The 17,995-nt window shown below is 38.9% G+C and overlaps 1 protein-coding gene across 3 annotated transcripts in view; it reads right to left on the bottom strand.

Moving 5' to 3' along the window:
• GMDS (GDP-mannose 4,6-dehydratase) overlaps positions 1-17,995 on the bottom strand; it is a 421,560-nt gene that overhangs the window by 70,868 nt on the left and 332,697 nt on the right. For all 3 annotated transcript variants that reach the window (XM_069853596.1, XM_069853597.1, XM_069853598.1), the window contains 2 exons: positions 10,526-10,644; positions 1,183-1,279 (listed from right to left, as the gene is read on the bottom strand). In XM_069853596.1, the coding sequence (XP_069709697.1) occupies positions 1,183-1,279; positions 10,526-10,644 (216 nt within the window). The remainder of the gene's footprint in view (positions 1-1,182; positions 1,280-10,525; positions 10,645-17,995) is intronic.

The raw sequence follows: 17,995 nt of genomic DNA, 5'->3' as shown, positions 1-17,995 counted from the left end.
TCCTTATCTTCCTGACACCTTACCAAAGCACAGAATGACAGACAGCTCTAAATGACTTCCTAGCATTTGATTCTGATACACAGGCACAGCCCTTTTTTACATAACATGAAATTCTCTATTCCCCTCTGAATTTCCACTTTATAACCCATGCCCACTTCCACACACGCAGGTCTCCACTCCTACCCTACAATCCATGTGAACACAAATGTTTTTGTGTCACACCTTATTTGAATCAGGCAGCTGAAGCCAGCACTTTTGAATGGATGGACTGACAGCTGATGCTTTGTCAGCAGTTGGCTGGGCTGGTAAAACGCTCCCTAGGAGAAGAGAACATCCTCTCCTGTGCACACCCACTCCCACGTCGCACAACTGAGGCTATTGTTCCTTGTGTCTAGAAACCAGGCTCAGTCCAGTACCATCTCTATGGGTTGCCACCATCCTGCCTGACTTGGAAATACTGTCTTTTTTCCTGTCCTAGCATGCTCATCAGGTGATTTGAGCACAGGAGTAAGTGGCTCGGTCCTGCTGGCAGTGTTCTGGTTGAGTGCCCCCAGCAGAATTCACTGAGACATTCCTGGGAGTAAAGATGTGTTCTGCAAATGAGGATTTACTGAGTGGGACCCTGCAAAGCACCCAAGAAAACAAAGCACGTGCACTTCTAAAACAGACATTTTGTAGTACATACAGTTATAAAGACCTAAGCTGCACAGGGGATACTCATTGGATGAAGTTAAAGCACCATCATGAAGACACAGAAGGAAGTACTTTAAAAATCTAGCCTATTAATGCCCACCTTCCTTTGCTTTCCCTTGCAGCTGGAGGAGGGAATACCCATTTGAAACCAGAAGGAACACCAAGTTGTTTTACACTTCACTTTGCTTCCCATCAGATGATTTTTCACACCCCTAAGCACCCCCTCTCCCATTCAGAGAGATTGACTGAAGCAGAACAGTGTCTGTGACAGGTCAAACCTGCTTCTCCGGGGCAACACTGCTTGCCTGCTTGCTTGTTCCAAGGTAGCTGGCTGTGAGGAGGGCAACAAGCAGGCTAATTTAGAGCTCCAAGAGCCGGCAGCAGGAGTGCAATTAAGCTGTTTTCACAGACTGCTGGCCAAATGCAGCAATTTATTGGCTGAGTGATTGGATTATTCATTTGCAAAAGTAGGAGAGGGCATTTTCTTACCACTTCAGTTGGCCTGTAGTACTTGTGATTGACTGTCACATGAATCTTGCCAGTCTCTTTGCATCGCCCTACTTCATTTTCATTCTTCCCTTCCCACCTGTAAAGAAGATAAACATTTAATCAACCCATAATTACTTTAGTGCTCTGATCTTACCAGCATTTGGCCTGCTTTCAGTTACTTGAGGCTGGTGTCAATTCTCCCTGCAGGACAGTATAAACTCATTAGCTATAGGAACAAAGGCAGGGTTTAGACTTGAATGCAGCAACAATGGCTTTTGAAGTCTCTTTGTTTTGGTTTTTGATTCAGTGGAAGGTCTAAAATGCAGGACTTTCAAATTAAACGCATAATGCTAGGGGAAAATAAAATGTCCTGATTTCAGAATGTCTCATGTAGCTGCAAATAAATATGACAGTGAGGTTTTTGATTTGTGGATTGATTCAAAGTTATTTTCTTAAAATATTTTTAATTCTTGTATATTGGCCAATGCTTTCAGCAACCCTTTAATCTGTTAATTTTATGTAAGGCTCTGTTTGAACAGCATTAAGCTCCATAATTTAATTTGTGCTTAATGAGGAAAAACAAAACAAAAACAGTTCCTGCGTTGTCACTCCTTGACATTTTACATGTATGGCACTTCACATACATATACTGTAGAAGTACTTACTACCTGTGAGCTGAAAGCCAGCTACTTTGTCAAAATTAGTTCCATATATGTTGAACAGGCTGCAATTTGCTATAATTTATGTGATATGGTTGTGCCATGAATTATTTTGTTAGCAACTGTCTTGGTCTAAAATTTTGAGAGCAGCAGAAGAGGAAAGCGGTGGGTGACTAGCTCTGCCTTTGGAGAGGGCAGCCTGCAGTCTGGAAGCCTGAGGACAATACTACCTCTCAAAACAAATGCCTCAGATGGCACATGTAGGAACGTACATCGATGTATCAAACCTAATCCATTGAATGTACAAAATCAAGAGTTATAAGTGAAACTCTATCCTCTCTTTGCTTTTTGCCTCTAAGTATATATCATGGGCTCTGAACCAGCTTGGCATAACAGTGTAGTGATGAAATCCTTTACTTTTTTTTTTGTTTAAGTAAAATTTATATAATTTAAATTGGCACTGTGATTTAGACTATTTAGCCACAGTCACCAGCAATGAAAGAAATGTCCTCCTTGCCTCCCTCTTACTAATTGTACTGCCAGCTCTTGGGATTTTGTCACAGATTTGATTTCTCCTTGCTTCCCCCCAACAAGCTCCTAGAAGAATTTAATTCTTTGACAACCGCAGCCTTCATTTTCGAGTTTCTAGCCCTTGAAGGCTAAAGAGAAAAGTTTGAAAATGTGACCTTTATGTACCCATAAAGGTTAAAACACTGAAAGGCAGAAGGAAATATCAAATATGCATTATTACTAGCTTTTAAATCCCATGATTTTTTAAGCACTGCTCTTGACTTTTGGATGACTAGCAAAGCCTGTAGGATGTTTGATACTGGGAACGCTCCACGTTGAAATTTCCAATAGATAATAGCAAAGTTAAATCAGCTGTTAACAGTCATGCCATGACGCTAAAGACGATTTATAATTTAAAATTTCTTTCTTTCTTTTTCACAGTTGCTCTGCCTGAACTGCAAAGTTTTCATCCAGAAGCCAAAACTAACATTAGTCCCTCCCTTTAAAGGGCAGAGGGTAAAAATGTGCAGGACTCAAATGAGCTTAATAGAAAACTAACCATCATCAGTAAAACAACAGGAAGTGCTTAGATCAGGAGACGTTAGTTGTTGTTGGAGGTCACTGAGCAGGGAACCCCATTTAACACCCAACAGGCTCCAGAAGCCTCAGCTGAGCCAGTAAAGACTGACTTAATGTCGCTATCAAAGCTTTATAACAATAGAATTAGTTTAAGAAGAAATCTCCACCCGTTTTGTTCAGCCCAGTAATGTGAAAAGTTCACAAGGGGAAAAAAAGTAATTTTCATTGTGAACAAAGTAGCATTTGATAGCTGCATTTCTAATTACTGCTGGCACCTCAGTGCTCACAGTTGGGGACACTATACTGCTGATAAAAGGGATTTTGCAGGGGCCAGCCTGACACCAGGAGCAAGACATCCATCCTGCTAACCAACTCTCCCTACCCTCTTCCTCTAACCACAAGGAAAAGAAAAACATACCACCAAAATCCTCCTTAATTTATAGTCAAATTGCAGAGTTTTTAACTGGAAAACATAATGTCAGATTGTCTTGAAGCACAAGCATGGTGGAAGAGGCATGGGGAACCCTTGTCTTGCTTTGATTTTAGATAGCTTCAGCCACAAGGTGTGGATGCCCAAAGAGGCAAGAGAACAGCCTTGTGTAACTTGGGAGAAACACAAAGGATCCAAGGCTAAGTTTGGCTAATCAGGGCTGAACTAAATTTATCAAGTATGGGGAGTGGATTCCTCTAACCCCTAGCTAGTGTCAAAGGCTTCCAGAGAGGTGCTTGCTGGCCTACTGCAGACTGGTCCTAGAGTCTACCGGCAATGAGCCTCTGCAACAAGACTGTTGCCTACCCCACACTGGGGAGCTTCACCCTCTCACTGAAGCAAAGGATGAGTTTGCTCTCACAGCTGACAGCCAGGATGCTCTGCACCTAGAGAAGGACGCACTAGACCATATGTCTGCTACTGACAAAGAAGGTTCGATGCATCTACGCTGCCACATCAAATGCCTCACTGTTGGAGATGGGTGCTCTGCAATTGCTTAAGACAATAGTAATTGTTAGCACTGGTGGGTACCGCTACTATCACTGACCTCAGAAATTTCCATAAAACGAAGTTAATCACATTTCAAATGCATGTGCGAGTTTACTTGTTTAAAAGGTTCTTCTCCTCAAGAACTTTCACATTTTCCATTTATGGAGGAATGGACTGCAATTAATTTAAGGCTAATTCCATATCTGCAGATCATTACGATGAATGCTCCTCCACTCCTTCAGCCCTGGAGATTCCAATTATTTTTTAATTTCTATAACTATTCAGTAAGACCACAAGCTTCAAGCTATAAAAACATCCATGGGTGCAGGGGATTTTCTGAGGACAAAGGGCTGGGATACCTAGCCAGTGTGGTGTGAAGTGGGCAGGGAAGGACACAGGGGAGCCAGGATAAGTGAGAGGGGGTGGGAATAGCACTGCAATGGACCAAAAGGTCCGAATGGCTGTAAGTGAGAAGCAAACACGGCAAAGTAAATATATATTTTTTTTAAGTGGTGAAGAAATCATCTAAAGATGAAGTCTTTCATAAAAGCACAATTATACTGAACAAATATATGTGTTTCATCTTCTTGCTTGATCTTTACATAGAAACAGAACTGAGATAATTCGAATAATATTCAAAACCATTAGTAGCTACAGATGCTCAGGATATCTATGGAAAATAAAACTACTATATACACCTTTTAATTTAAATATATGCCAACAGAAAATATTTTTGCATTTGAAAATGAACAATAAATTAATTAAAAATGAAATTTTAGGAATTTTTTTTTCTCTTACGCCACAGCTAATTCAAGATACCATTTGTGTAGACTTCTTGGATTTTTGACTTGATTGCTGTACACACACAATTAAGCCAAAGTACTTCATTCTGTCCTGACTTTTTATAAGCAGCAAAACTCACAACATATAACAGACCACTAATGTCTTTAATTAATCCTTTGTAGGGAAATTTTAAATATGAATCTGCATATGTTCCTTTGCCATCAGCTCAACCACCAGCCTTACCAGCAGTTCTGATGCATGAAAGCAGTCAAGGATACAGGGATTGCTGAACCATGATCACATAGGCTACCTTAGAGGGATATACTTAAATTTTCTTCCAAATGCTTTGATAAATCAGATCTTTGGTGTTTGTTCACTAAAGGAATGCAGTAAAAACAATGCTATTGTTGTTAGTATATTCTCAGCACTGTCAAGCTCAAGTCTAAAAAATCTAAATTGTGACTCCTCACATTATGAGACTTTAAAAAAGAATACCTGCTAAACTCCCTATTTTTGTTTTTTAGTTCATCAGAAGTCTTTTGACCATCTTATCCCTTTACTCAGAACTGTGAAAGTGGGTGTTGATAAGCAAATGTTTTCTCAGAGAATATTAATGCTTCTGTGAAAATATTCTGGAAAGAAAAGGTTTTGTTTCAAGAAAGTTCCATTACGACCAAGCTGAAACAAAATTATATTATATCATCTAAAAAAGATGACTGACATCCTGAGAGGGAAAATATTTGGGTTTTTTTTTCCTTTCAGAACAGCTTAAAAATTCTTCTTAAGTTATTTTTTCTTAAAAGGAGGTTAGAAGAAAATCAAAGCAATCCAGCTGACCAGATAGCAGATATTTTTCTAAATTGCATTTGTGAGAATTATTTTCTTTTCATTGGAGGGAGGAACGTGGAATTTCCCATGAAACATCAGATTTAATTCTCACCCAGTCCCTCTATAGCAGAAACTCTCACACCTCGTATGATGTATGAAATTAGAGAAATTGTTACGGACTTCAAACCTTAATTTGAGTTATGAAACAGTTATTAGGTCTGCCTATAGGTAAAATCTTGCTATCAATAAGAAAGTAATAAAAGCTTGCTCAGCTGGAAGAGTTAATTCTCCAGCTGAAGCGAGTTAAATGACCCCCTAAAACATATACTCTGCAGTGAGAACAGTGATAAAATTGGTGCAGTCCTAAGAAAGGAGCCTTGCTTGTGTGGGTTCACCCAGGCCAACATTATGCACTGATGTGGCTGGGATCCTTTCAACGATCACTCTTCAAAATGCCTTCAATTTCTGTATGAGATTCTGTTCCCTTCCTCCTCATCTAAAGGCTTCTGTTTTTCCTGAGCAGTTAAATACAACACATAAGACCCACCAGCCACTAATTTTTGCTAGGCAAAAGCAGACCTAGAAATGCCAGCTCTTTTGATAATGACTTTTGATGGCTCCTCTTTCATGTCCCCACAGCGCCATTACTGATTTGTTGTTGGCTTTCCATTCTTACAGCAGTCCTTCAAATGTATTTCTGTAACGCAATCTTCTGTTTTAAGGTAAGAAGAAGGAAAAGCAAACAAACCAGAAAAACCTTCTTCCTTCAGTTCAATCTCAGTTCAACATTCGCTATCACTGAAGAGGCCACTGCTCCACTTATGCTAGCAGTTCACCTCATTAGACCTTATAGTTATCTGCAAACTTCCTCTTTTAGTGATCTTTTTAGAGTGATCTTTTATAAGACCAACTGGCATGTTAGTTAAGATAAAATTTGTACGTAGAGCCAAATGACTAGAGTAAAATAGTAATTTTTAATCGATTAATTTTGATCCTAGAAGTAATGACTATTTCTGTAATAAACGTGCACGTATTTTTTGTATTAATAAAACCCACAATAAATCTTTCCACTGCTTGAAGAGTTATTTCTTTTCTTGTCTTTTTTTTTTTTTTTTCTGTCCACATTTGTGAACAGCAGCTTTCATAGCACTCTGCAAAAACCTCTGAGTGCTGTAGTGGTTTCAGGCTATCTTTGCAATCCTGTTGTAATTTAATAAGATTAATGACAGAAAATTAGTCAAGACAAGCGTTTGCCTGTTTCGTTTACTCTGCTGTAGTTCAAATTATAGGCGGGAAGTGTTTCCCCCAAGTACTACTTAATTAGTAATAAGTTGAAGGAAAAGTAAAAGAAAAAAAGTGTAATCCTTACAGAGGGAAAATATTTGTAGCTTTGAGGCTTTCCTGTTAGTACAAAGGATTGAATTTGAAAGATTCAGAAGGCTGTATAAATATAATTTAAGATTTCTCCCTCAAAAAAGAATTGTTAGAAGAAAAAACTCACACAAGGTGGATAAACCTCTGCGTACACTATACAGTCGATTTCAGAGAATCAGTCTTATTGCAGCTGTACATTTCATTAGTTACAAGAATGTTTCTTTTTCTCTTATTTTGGCTAGAAGACATAGTCCTGACATGTGCTAATGACTGGCTGTGACAGAGTATTATGTTATCTTCTTGGACAGACTTTTTAGGCTGTTCTGGAGTTTTAGCTGTCTACATTACTGTGAATTGTTAGGAAGACAAAAAGCTAAAAAACTAAAATAAATATTTTTAACTGGTTGATAGGGCAGCCAGGATTGCTTTTCTTCCTGTTCTCTACTGTAATATCAAGGTGTGACAGTTAAGACTTGGTTACATTTGTAACTTTCCCTGCCAAAGCACAAAGTAGGGATGTTTAAGAGCCCCTGCACACACACACTGTGTTCTCAATGATCTCTGTTGACTACTGCTTGTCACAACTTTCTGATATAGTTTAGTAGGCATGGTGGTGTTGGGCTGACGGTTGGACTGGACGATCTTAGAGGTCTTAACCTTAATGATTCTATTATTCTGTGCACTTCCATCCTGGCCATTTACTCTACCATTCCATCAATTTTGAAAGGCACATTGTACAGCAATACTGGGAAGCTGTGCCATCACTTGCAGCAGTGGAAAGGACTGCTGGAAATTTCCCAGATAAGTTTTTGAGATTGCAAAATGTCATAATATCCGCCACCCTGCAACTGTCCACCTACTCTTTCCTCCCCCCACAAAACAACTCAATCAAAACGTGAGGAAGAGAGATACGAAGAAAGCAATCTCGTAGGAACTCATTTAGCAATTGCACTCTGGTATGCTGGTTCTTAGGTGCCTCATAAATTGTAAGGAAACAGATCAATGGGACTCACCAGTGGGGTCTTACAATGCTAAAAGGGAGGATTTTGCTGCCAGGCTACTCCCTGAAGAAGATAAATTCAAACTGGAGGAGATGGGAGTAGAAAGTCCTTGGGGGTTTCAAAGAATGTGAGAGGTTACCAGCCAGCTGGCCAAGAAGCCAGCAAGGTTAAGGAGAGAACGTGTGTGTGCTGCAAAAGCATAGGCCAGGCTGACACTTAGACAAATTATGGATGTTCTTAACAAAACTTTCCAAATCCTGAGAAATATGTTACATCTAGTGCAACCTGAAGGATGAATGATGGCTACAAGATGAGTAGTGGGTCTGTTGTGCCACTACATCCACCCTGGGAGCAGGGGTAATGAACAGCTGGTTTACCTGCCTAGAACGTATCTAAAATGATCAGAATTACAATACCGTCAAAATTATCAGCAACAAAATTATCATTAACACCTAAAATGTCATCTCATCCCCATAGGTATAGCTATTTATATATATCATCTGTAAATAGCTTAAGGGATTAATAAATTATTCACAGTGGACAACAATTTCAGAAGAACCGTAGGGATTAGCAGCCCAATCCCTGTTTCTAAAGTGATTTAGGTTCCTAAAAATTCCTGTCACTAGATGTCACATGGATTCTGACACAACTTTTGAATACTACTTTTATTAATTAGTAAAAAAAAAATAAGCAACTATGCCTTTGTACACAAAAAGATACCTGCCCTATCTCATCACTTGGAATCATACTGTAAAGTTTCCCTCACAGAGAAAATTCTGACTGTTTGATTCAATCCAAACAGTGACCACAATAATCACCAACATGAATGATATGGAGTCCATCACATGGACCGATATCTGAGCAAAAAATTGAACAAACGGGACACAAATTTTGTGTGTTAAGACCAACTAAATCTAAAGTAAGCCTTTAAAAATCTCTGTATAGCAGAAGTTATTTACAAAAGTACTTACACTTTTATTTGTTTCAAGGGTTTAATTTGCTTTCTGAAAAATATATGCTGTTTTGTCAGTCTTGGGAAATGCTGAGAATTTTTAGGCCAACACCAAAGCAGGGAGTTTAATTTTAAACTAATGGATAAATTTATTGACATCAAAAGAAGCTGTGATGTTGAGAACCTCTGCAAATAAAGACATGTAGCCAGATACTGACTGATATATTTCTGTTTCTAATTTTAGGTAAACAAAAAGTAAAAACAAACAAAAAACCTGTTCTTCAAACATTCATTCTTACTTTTGCAAACAACACTAGACAGGGAGAAAATAGTTATCAGAATCACAAGAATTCTTACTTATATGGAGCAACCGAATCCATGGCATATTTGTATCAATGCTTATGACAGACAGCTAGCTTATGAAAACAAGAAGCAAAAGTATAGAAAAAGGAGAAAAGATAAGAAAGACAAAGCAAATTTTGAAGTTCCCACTATTTCCTCTTTACCCTGTCAAACCTCACTACTGTTAAGGCATATGGGACAATGTGTGATCATACAGAAATATCTCACTATTAAGAGACGCTAAAAATATGGAGAGAAACTTATTCCCCAAACTGAGCTTTTGGGCTAGAAATTATATTTACACAGGCTTTCTTTCCCCCAGCAGAATTTTTTTCTAGAAGCTGATGCCAAAAATTGAAAGCAGACTAAAAACTCATTGAGGAGAAAATGTTATTACCTCCCTAGCCACCCACTGCCTGTTCAAATAATATTGTATATATCTGTGCACTTCTGCATATTTATTGAATTTGTCAAGTTTTTGTTCCCAAGTAAAACTTATTGGCCCTGTCAATAGTTCACCAGCTGCACAAGTGACTTTGATGGCCTGAGGAACAGCCCTGGCGCTAGCGTCATGGAAGAGCCTGTGGCTTTCCTCTCCCTTTTCCAGCTGAGATCGGTATGTTGATGCATGGGGCCCAGAGAAGATACAGAAGGAGGGAAATTGAAAAAATAATAAACAACAAAAATATAAATTACAGAAAGCGCTCACCAAGCCATCCTGGTTTTATTATATGGCCTTGAGAAGGAATTTTGTATTTTCAATCAAACTATGTGGAATATGCATTGTAAACATTCTGCACCCAGCGCTCAACGTTTTTATGGCTTAGGAGTAGACGAGATAATAGAATTGTGGAGTGGGTTGCTACATAATCCTTGTGGTGTGGTTGATGGGCTGTCACGTGGAAAGAACAGGGTTGGCAGGTGTCACCTCTTGAGATCACAGAGGATGGGAGCAGGACTGTGGGATCTGGGGGCACAAAATAGAGAATCAAGTAGGAAACACCCTTTTGTAGAAGGGTGAAGAACAGCACCCTGGAACTAGCATCTTTGGAGGCACATCTGTCCCCCAAGGTGGGGAGTGAATGGGAGAACAGAGAACAAAGACTTGGAATAAAAATTAAAGACATACCCGTCTGCGTTTTTTACTTATGATCTAGAAGGCAACACTAGACATAGCCACTGTGGCAGTCATTCATGCCTGGAAGGTCTCACATGTTACAAAATAAGACAGTGAGGGGAAAAAATAAGAATGCAGAGAAACAATACTCTGTAACATAGCAAACACAACAGATTAGAAATGTTCAACCTGTGGCTGCTATCTTGTGTTCATACTCACACAATAGTTTTCCCAATGTGCTTAAATGATTTCTCCACAAATTCTCGGACACTATGGACCTCCCCAGTGGCTATGACAAAGTCCTCTGGCTCATCTGTTTGCAACATCAGCCACATGGCCTGCAGAAAGACAAAGTCAGGTTCAGTGCACATAAAATTGGCCTCTTTGGTACATGATATTATATTACTGAATTTTTAGTTTAGAAATAAGTACTCAGATACACACATACCCCAAGCTGGGGAAATTATCACTTTCCTAATATGGTGGCTATTAACCCGTTCAGTGCAGTTCTGAAAAGAGCAAAATTATTTCTTATTAACAATGCTGTATTTGATTTTCAATTTTTTTTCACACTAGTTGTTTCTATAGGGGAGACTTTAATATGTTTGCATTTGAACACCGAGACTTGGTTGAGTGCTCAAGAGCATGGATTCACTTTTTTAAAGTACTGCATGAATTGACACAAATATGGGGAAAAGAACAAAATTTTGTAATGTCTCAGTCCAGAGTGCTGTCGTCTGTTACAGAATGATGTCAAACACTGAATCATGAAAATATACGTCCTTTTGTCTCTTTCTTCTGTCACACTTGTTTTGGCTTGATTGATGTTTTAATTAAGAGTAAGTAACTAAAAAGGTAACTAAGAATAGTCACTGTATTTGACCAAGTTAATCTATTTCCTGCTAAATATATGCTGAATGTTAAGCATTAAAGCACTGTAGCAGAAACTTTTTCTTTTGACACAGGAACACATAAAACACTGGTAGAAAAGCATGACAACTGTTAACATCTCTTTCAGAGAATCATTTGCACAAGGACAAAAATCCCAATACGTTTTTGAAGAAAAACTTCATGGGATTGTCAACATATTTGCATTTCAGGGGTGCAAGTTTACTTCCCACAGCAACATCTTTCACAGTGTCCCTTCCAACAAATAAGTAATGATTGATGATTACCGTCTCTCTTAGCTGGCCAGCTAAGACAGCATGAAAGCAGGAAAGCATATGGAACAGGAGGCATGCAAAGACATGTGTGACTTGTCTGAGGTAACTTGGCAGGTACATTTCAGTTTTCTGATGTGCAAGCCACTGCCTTAGTGACAGGACTATTTGACTGCCTTGAAGCTGTAGGTGGACAGAATAATTATTACTTTAGATCAATCAAAATGATGTAAACACTTCATTTCCTTTGGAGAGGAAAAGAGAATATCTGTATGCCATGATTCGCATGTAATAAATAACCAGAAAAGGAAAACAAAATAATTCAACTTTCTATCCATATGGTAAAAAGGATTGTCATCTTCTCACAGCATAATCCACGATGCTATTTGCATTGACCTCTTCACATCAGCTTTAAAGAAAACAACTTTAGTAGGTCCCTTGATGGTAGTGGATACTCTGCAAATCAGATTAATAAAAGCTTTGGGACAGCTCAGTTTCTCTTGGTAAATACCACCTGAAATATTCAATTCCCTCCCCCATTCTTAATAAATCAGTGTCCAGCATAGCAAAGCAATACATTCCACTTCAATGGTTCTATTTGCAAGTAATTTTTCTTCCAAGTTATTATTTTATGCACCTTCCAAAGTTTCGACAAGATTTTATTAACATGTTCTTTTTGAACATTTTGCTTCTTGAATGTGCGTAGAAGGCTGGGTTTTGGGAAACTGCTGTGTAAGTCCTTGACATTAATTGTGCTTTAGGGATATGACCTGCTGGGCAGGACAATGGCAGCAGCTTTATTTTTCCTTTCCAGGGTTGAATATCCTAGCCAATGACGCAGAAATACCCGACTGGCTGATGAAACTCTTCTTGTGAGGAGGAGACGTCTTAACTCGTATCTCTCATATGAGCTTTCTTGGAACACTGGGGCTTCCCTGCTGATTTGAGAGGGTGCCATAAATCACCAACTCCTGTTTCTTCATGGTGGGACAAACTTGCAGGATTTAGAGTAGTAGCAGCTTCACAGAAAGGTAAAAAGGAATATCTAAAATAAGTAATTGATTGTTCTGGTTCTCCTAGCCTAGTCCCTGCTTCCACAGACTTTCAGCTTACATTAAGCAGCCCAGCTTAGAACAACAAGTTTCCTCATATCAGAAGGCATTATTTGAGTGAATGAAGATTTCCAAGATTAGACAGTCAGGTAATCAGAGTTGAATTTATAGCGGCTCACCTTCTGACTTGAGTGGATGTTTGCTCTACATAAAGAATTCAAGGTCCTGTCTTTGTTTGAAATGTGTACAGCACTATAAAGTCAGTTACATCTGACAGAGATGTAACAATCAAACCTAATTTATTAGCAAAAATCATTCCCCAACCCTAAATGCTACATAGGCTGACTGAATATGCAATATTAGCATAAAGAACTTCTATTCACTACACATTTTTTGTAAAGTATCTAAGCAGAAGCAGGATCAGACTTAACAATATTTTTTTTTGCCATCCTTCCTCTTTTTAACACCTCAGTATTGTAATTCATTGGACAATTTTAGCGTGGGTGCTTACGCTGAGACATTCAACAATGAGTGTAAATGTATGTAAAATAGTTACACATTAATTTTGTGTATTAATATAAAAGGACATTGGAAGTGTGTCTTTACTCTAAAATATGCACTAAATTGAAGGAGATAGCTACAAAATACTAGCAAAAAGCAGCTTTTGACAACTGGTCTCACCAAGTTTTATGCAGTTGGATGTATCAACTCTTGTCTACCATTCCAAAGAGCAAGCAATAACCAACTTAGAAATACAACTTAAACTGAAGTAAATTTCTACAGGATCAACTAAGCAATGGTCAAATAATGCAGACAGACTTGCTGAAAGCAATTTTTGCCTCAACTCCTACCAGGAAAGAATGTTTAGATTAATGATTACTTGAGAAACCATCACTGCTGGTTCTTTTATTTTTTCTGGCATTCACAATTGTTGGCACTTGAACTTAGCCCAATCAAATCAGGTGTGAAAAAAATGAACATGCTAAAAATTATAAACAAAGTAACCAATAGTTCTGTTTTGCTTTGAGAAAGGTAACCAAACACTGTTGTTTTGACTCGTTCTGTTTGAACAGTTCATAAAAAAAAACACAAAAGCAAGTCAGAAGATAGAAAAATCTTTGAACAAGCTCTGCATTCAAATTTTAATTTCCACAGGTACAGCCTGCGACAACCAATGAGAAATCTGTGTACATGCAGTAGCTATATGCTTTCCCTTACAGCAAGTGCCAGGAATGTGCTTCCCCTCCTCCCCATCAGACTAATAAAGGCCCTTGACCTATCAATTTCTAGGCATTTCCTTTAAGGGTTCATATTGTACCAGACTCTAGGCTGAGAATGAAAGGAAAGAGGGAGATACAGTTCCAGGTTTATTTGTCAGTACTGAATGGCTTACTGGTTTTAACAGAGGGGAAAAGCTTTGTTTAAATTTCCACTGAAAGTAATTAATGGTTATTGACTAGCAAATGAAGAACAGGTGACACTCTGAATTAGAAGATAAAAGATCTCATGTTCTAGCGTGATAATGAGTTAGTAATTGCTACAAAGCTTCAGCCTAGTGCGTCCCATCATAATGCTAGATCATGTCCAGAACACAAAAGCCTCTGTGTGAGAGGTATTCAGCCGTTAGCCTCCCAATACAGCTGCAGAGTGATTTGCTCCATTTATTCTCTGATGGACTGCACAACTGAGGCAAAAGTTCACCCATTCTCACCTTCCTGTTCACATGCTGAACCACATGACCCATGACATGGCTGAACTGGGATGAAAACATTGCCCAGCTTTGGCTCTTAGCTATCTTTTAACCATCACAAGGTCATGTATTTTAGGAATTTTTCTGGTGCAGGAATGGAGAATCATGGATTTTCTTGTATTTCCTTGTAAAGGCTTTTTTGGATGGGCTGACAGCAAGTAAAGAAATTACTTCTGTTCAGTTCTGTCACCCTCTCTCTAATTATTTGCTCAATCCAGTTAACAAAGTGTGGGCAAATGTCGAAAAGAAAGAGAAAACTACTATGGAAACAATTCAGGCTTTGGCTTTCTTAGAATAAGACTACTCCTTTATTGGCAAATTTAACAAAACATAGTTTTCATGTTTGAACTCTTTTTGGCTCTGGTCTAATGACTTACAAAGTTTAAACAGCAATACTATGTCATTTACATTTAAACAGAAACCTAAGCAGAGAGAGACGTAGCAAGTCTAAAAAGTGAACACACTTCTATGATTACGTGGACTAGGATATCTGTTCTGCATGCCTGAACTATAGGCCTTGCCAAAATCTTTCCTCTTCCTCCTCTTCCCTTTCTTATATAAACCCCTGCCAGCAGCAAGCACCATTTTCAAGCAACATATCCAAAACACGAACCAGTCTCCTCCATGACCAAAATTCATTGCTTCCACAGTGTTTGCACCTGGGCTAGTGAAGGGGAAAACCCAAGCTGGACTAACACAATCCCCAAATAGGTACATCCTATGCATGTCATTGCCGTCATTGTTGTGAGGGGTCTGCTTGTCTTTAGCACCTGGAGTATGCTGTAGATGTGTTTCACCATTAACTTCCACTAACTGGGCTGTCATCCATGGATAACAAAGACTCGGTAGCTGAGGTTATGTTTAACTCTATATATTTGACAGTTTTCTTTCACTGTCTGGTCTAGCACTCTATATTGTTAAAATGGGCTCATAATGGGGTATATGCCTATTTAAGAGAAAAAAAGAAATACAAATCCAAATTTGTGATTCTTTAAAGTATAACTGATGATTTCCGCTCCAGAAATAAAAGATAGTTTCTCAAGAGAATGAGTAAAGCCTTTTCTTATGTCTCATCTGATGCAAGACCCAAACCAGATATGACTGAATAGACACATAATGTGATATGCAGAAAATTTTCCTGTTGGTACTAATTACTATTGCTCTGCACTGCTACACAGCACTTTTTTCCCCCAAGACTTACACTGTCAAAAAAATGTTTCATGTATGTTTCTAGGTATTACACAGAGAACTTCTGACTTTTTTGTATTCACCTCACACGCACACACAAAAAAAAATCAAACCAAGTCAGTAACGTTTACTTTAGGAGATGGAACAGATAGCTGTACACTGATGCAGGGTGCATTGTCCATACATTTCAGAGACAAAGAAGCACAGGCTGGTGAATGTCTAGCTCTACTTACTTATCACTTGTGGAGGGCATGGGTTACCTCAAGGCTGTCAACAATTAAGGAGCAATTTTTGACTAATTCAGAAAACATTACCACCCATAGAGACCCAAAAGTACATTATCTCCATTTATAGAAGTTCTGTCTTTAGAGTATTCCATACTCTATTGTCTAGAAGTGGGCAGAAGAATTCAGTGGGTTGGACATGATACTCTCTAGTGATCTCAAACTTTGCTATCCTGCTGAGGTCACCACTGAGAAGGAGAATTGAGCATTTTGGGCCAAAGCATGATGAGCCCTTACTGGGACATGGCAGCAAAGGAGAACGTTCTCTCCATATGGCAAGCACAAAGGCCTGGCATGACTGCTGTTCCTGCATGCATCATAAGGGACTGTTCCCTTTATGCCACAAAAGACAGGGCTATTTTATCACCTCCCATTCTGCATTGTCCCAACTCAGTTGCACTGGCATGGGAAGAAGCTGCTTGGCATCTTCAGCATCTTCTACACTGTGTGACAAGGGAAGATGTCATGCCCACGCACTTCCTGCCTGTCTGGATATGAAGCAGTTCCAGATGCCACCATCCGGCTCCTCCTGACACAACCCAGCTGACTGGCTGTGGTTTCTCAAGCTGCTACAGAAATGACCACAACTGATGATTGTGCCTTAGAAAAGTGGGACTTGGGACATTGACTCAGAGCTCTGAACCCAAACTGACTTCCAGATTATCTACTTATTTACTTTTGGAGGGGCAAGGGAGGAAGAAGAGGTGCTGTGCTGGCTGAGTCACCCACATCTGATTGACTTCTGTGACTGTTAAAAGTGTAGGTGTGTACTGGGTGTAGCCGGTAGGCATGAGAGTGTGTTATATAAGGAGATTATATAAAGAGACAGTGATACATACACATAATACACAACAGAAGGGAAAACCCCCTCCTTACGCATATTCTACACACAAGAGGGCCATAGCACACATGGCTGATAAACACTAACGAAGCTCAAGCACAGAAAAAAAGTCTTGTGATCAGAGTTAAGTATAAGCTGCCTCTGCCTGAAAGCCAACACAAAAGTGTTGGGCATGATCCCATGCTCCCTGCCACAACGGTAGTTCAGTCTAAGTAACAACTATTGCTCTAGTACTTGTTTCTGATGATGTTATAAGGCAAGGCAAGCACAGCAAGGAGACTCTTGCCAAAGAAAACCACAAGGATGTGCTGCCAGGCACACTGATCCTCCCAAGAAGCTAGTGACAGCAGGAATATCGGAATATGCATAATCAATGTACGCCTATACCTTTTTCCTAAAATACAAAACTTCTTGCTCAGTTCTTAAAAAGTAAGGGTGCACACCCACTAAGCAAGAACATTACTATGTTGTTGCAGTTTGTATTTGAAAGGCAAACTGAAGTTCATGACTGAGGTCGTTGTCTATCATTGCAACAAGAGTGACGCATCATAAGCTCAACCCTCAAGACCTACAGCAAAAGAGGTACTGCCCAAGAAGTGCAGGGCACATGCCTCTTCCTTTCCCCTGAGGAGCCATCATCCTGTTTTCTCAGATCATGAAAAAATCATAGCGCTGGTGCAAGATCCATTGTTCAAGGAACTTCCATTTATGGAAGAACTGTTCTGAATGCTATTTAAGTATCTATCAGATCTCATCAGTTTAAATACATTTTGATATGCTTCTTCCTTAACAGTGTAATGCTGAACATAAGGACTCCAATATCTGTGTACAAAGCTTTTCCTTTTGTGTTGTCCTTTCTACTCACACAGAGAAGACATTGAGTACTTAAGACATGGCAGCTGCTTCCATTCAGAAAGGGATGTTTGCAAACCATAGACAGTTACATCACCAACAGAAAAGGTATAAAATGAGAACAGATTCGAGATGAAAACATTTTCCTCTGAGAGAAAAAACACATAATTTGATGAAAAACAATGGAAAGTTTACCTTAAGAATCCCAAGAAAGTAAAAAAAAAGCAAAAATCACCCTTACCAATATACATACTAGAAGTCTCCTAGGGTATAGTTACAGAGATAATATGTCATGACTCATTATATAAACTTTCTCAGAGATTTTTGAAGTTATAGTTGATAAATTGCTACAGAAACAATTTGAAGTATGCTTGGTAATTTAGTCACATCCTACAGTTTGGCTGTAGATGTGAACTTATTTTGAGCTGAACTGTATTCAGATCCATGATCTTTTTCTTTCAAGTTAAAAGAGTATAGTTGGTGTATTTAAAGACAAGAAACCGACGATTATAAAGTTACTAAGATAAAAAAATACCTGATAATCTTTGTGGAGCATCTTGAA

This window comes from Phaenicophaeus curvirostris, chromosome 3, assembly GCF_032191515.1.
Source record: "Phaenicophaeus curvirostris isolate KB17595 chromosome 3, BPBGC_Pcur_1.0, whole genome shotgun sequence".
Taxonomy (NCBI): Eukaryota; Metazoa; Chordata; class Aves; order Cuculiformes; family Cuculidae; genus Phaenicophaeus; species Phaenicophaeus curvirostris.
This window is presented reverse-complemented; position numbering and strand designations above follow the sequence as displayed.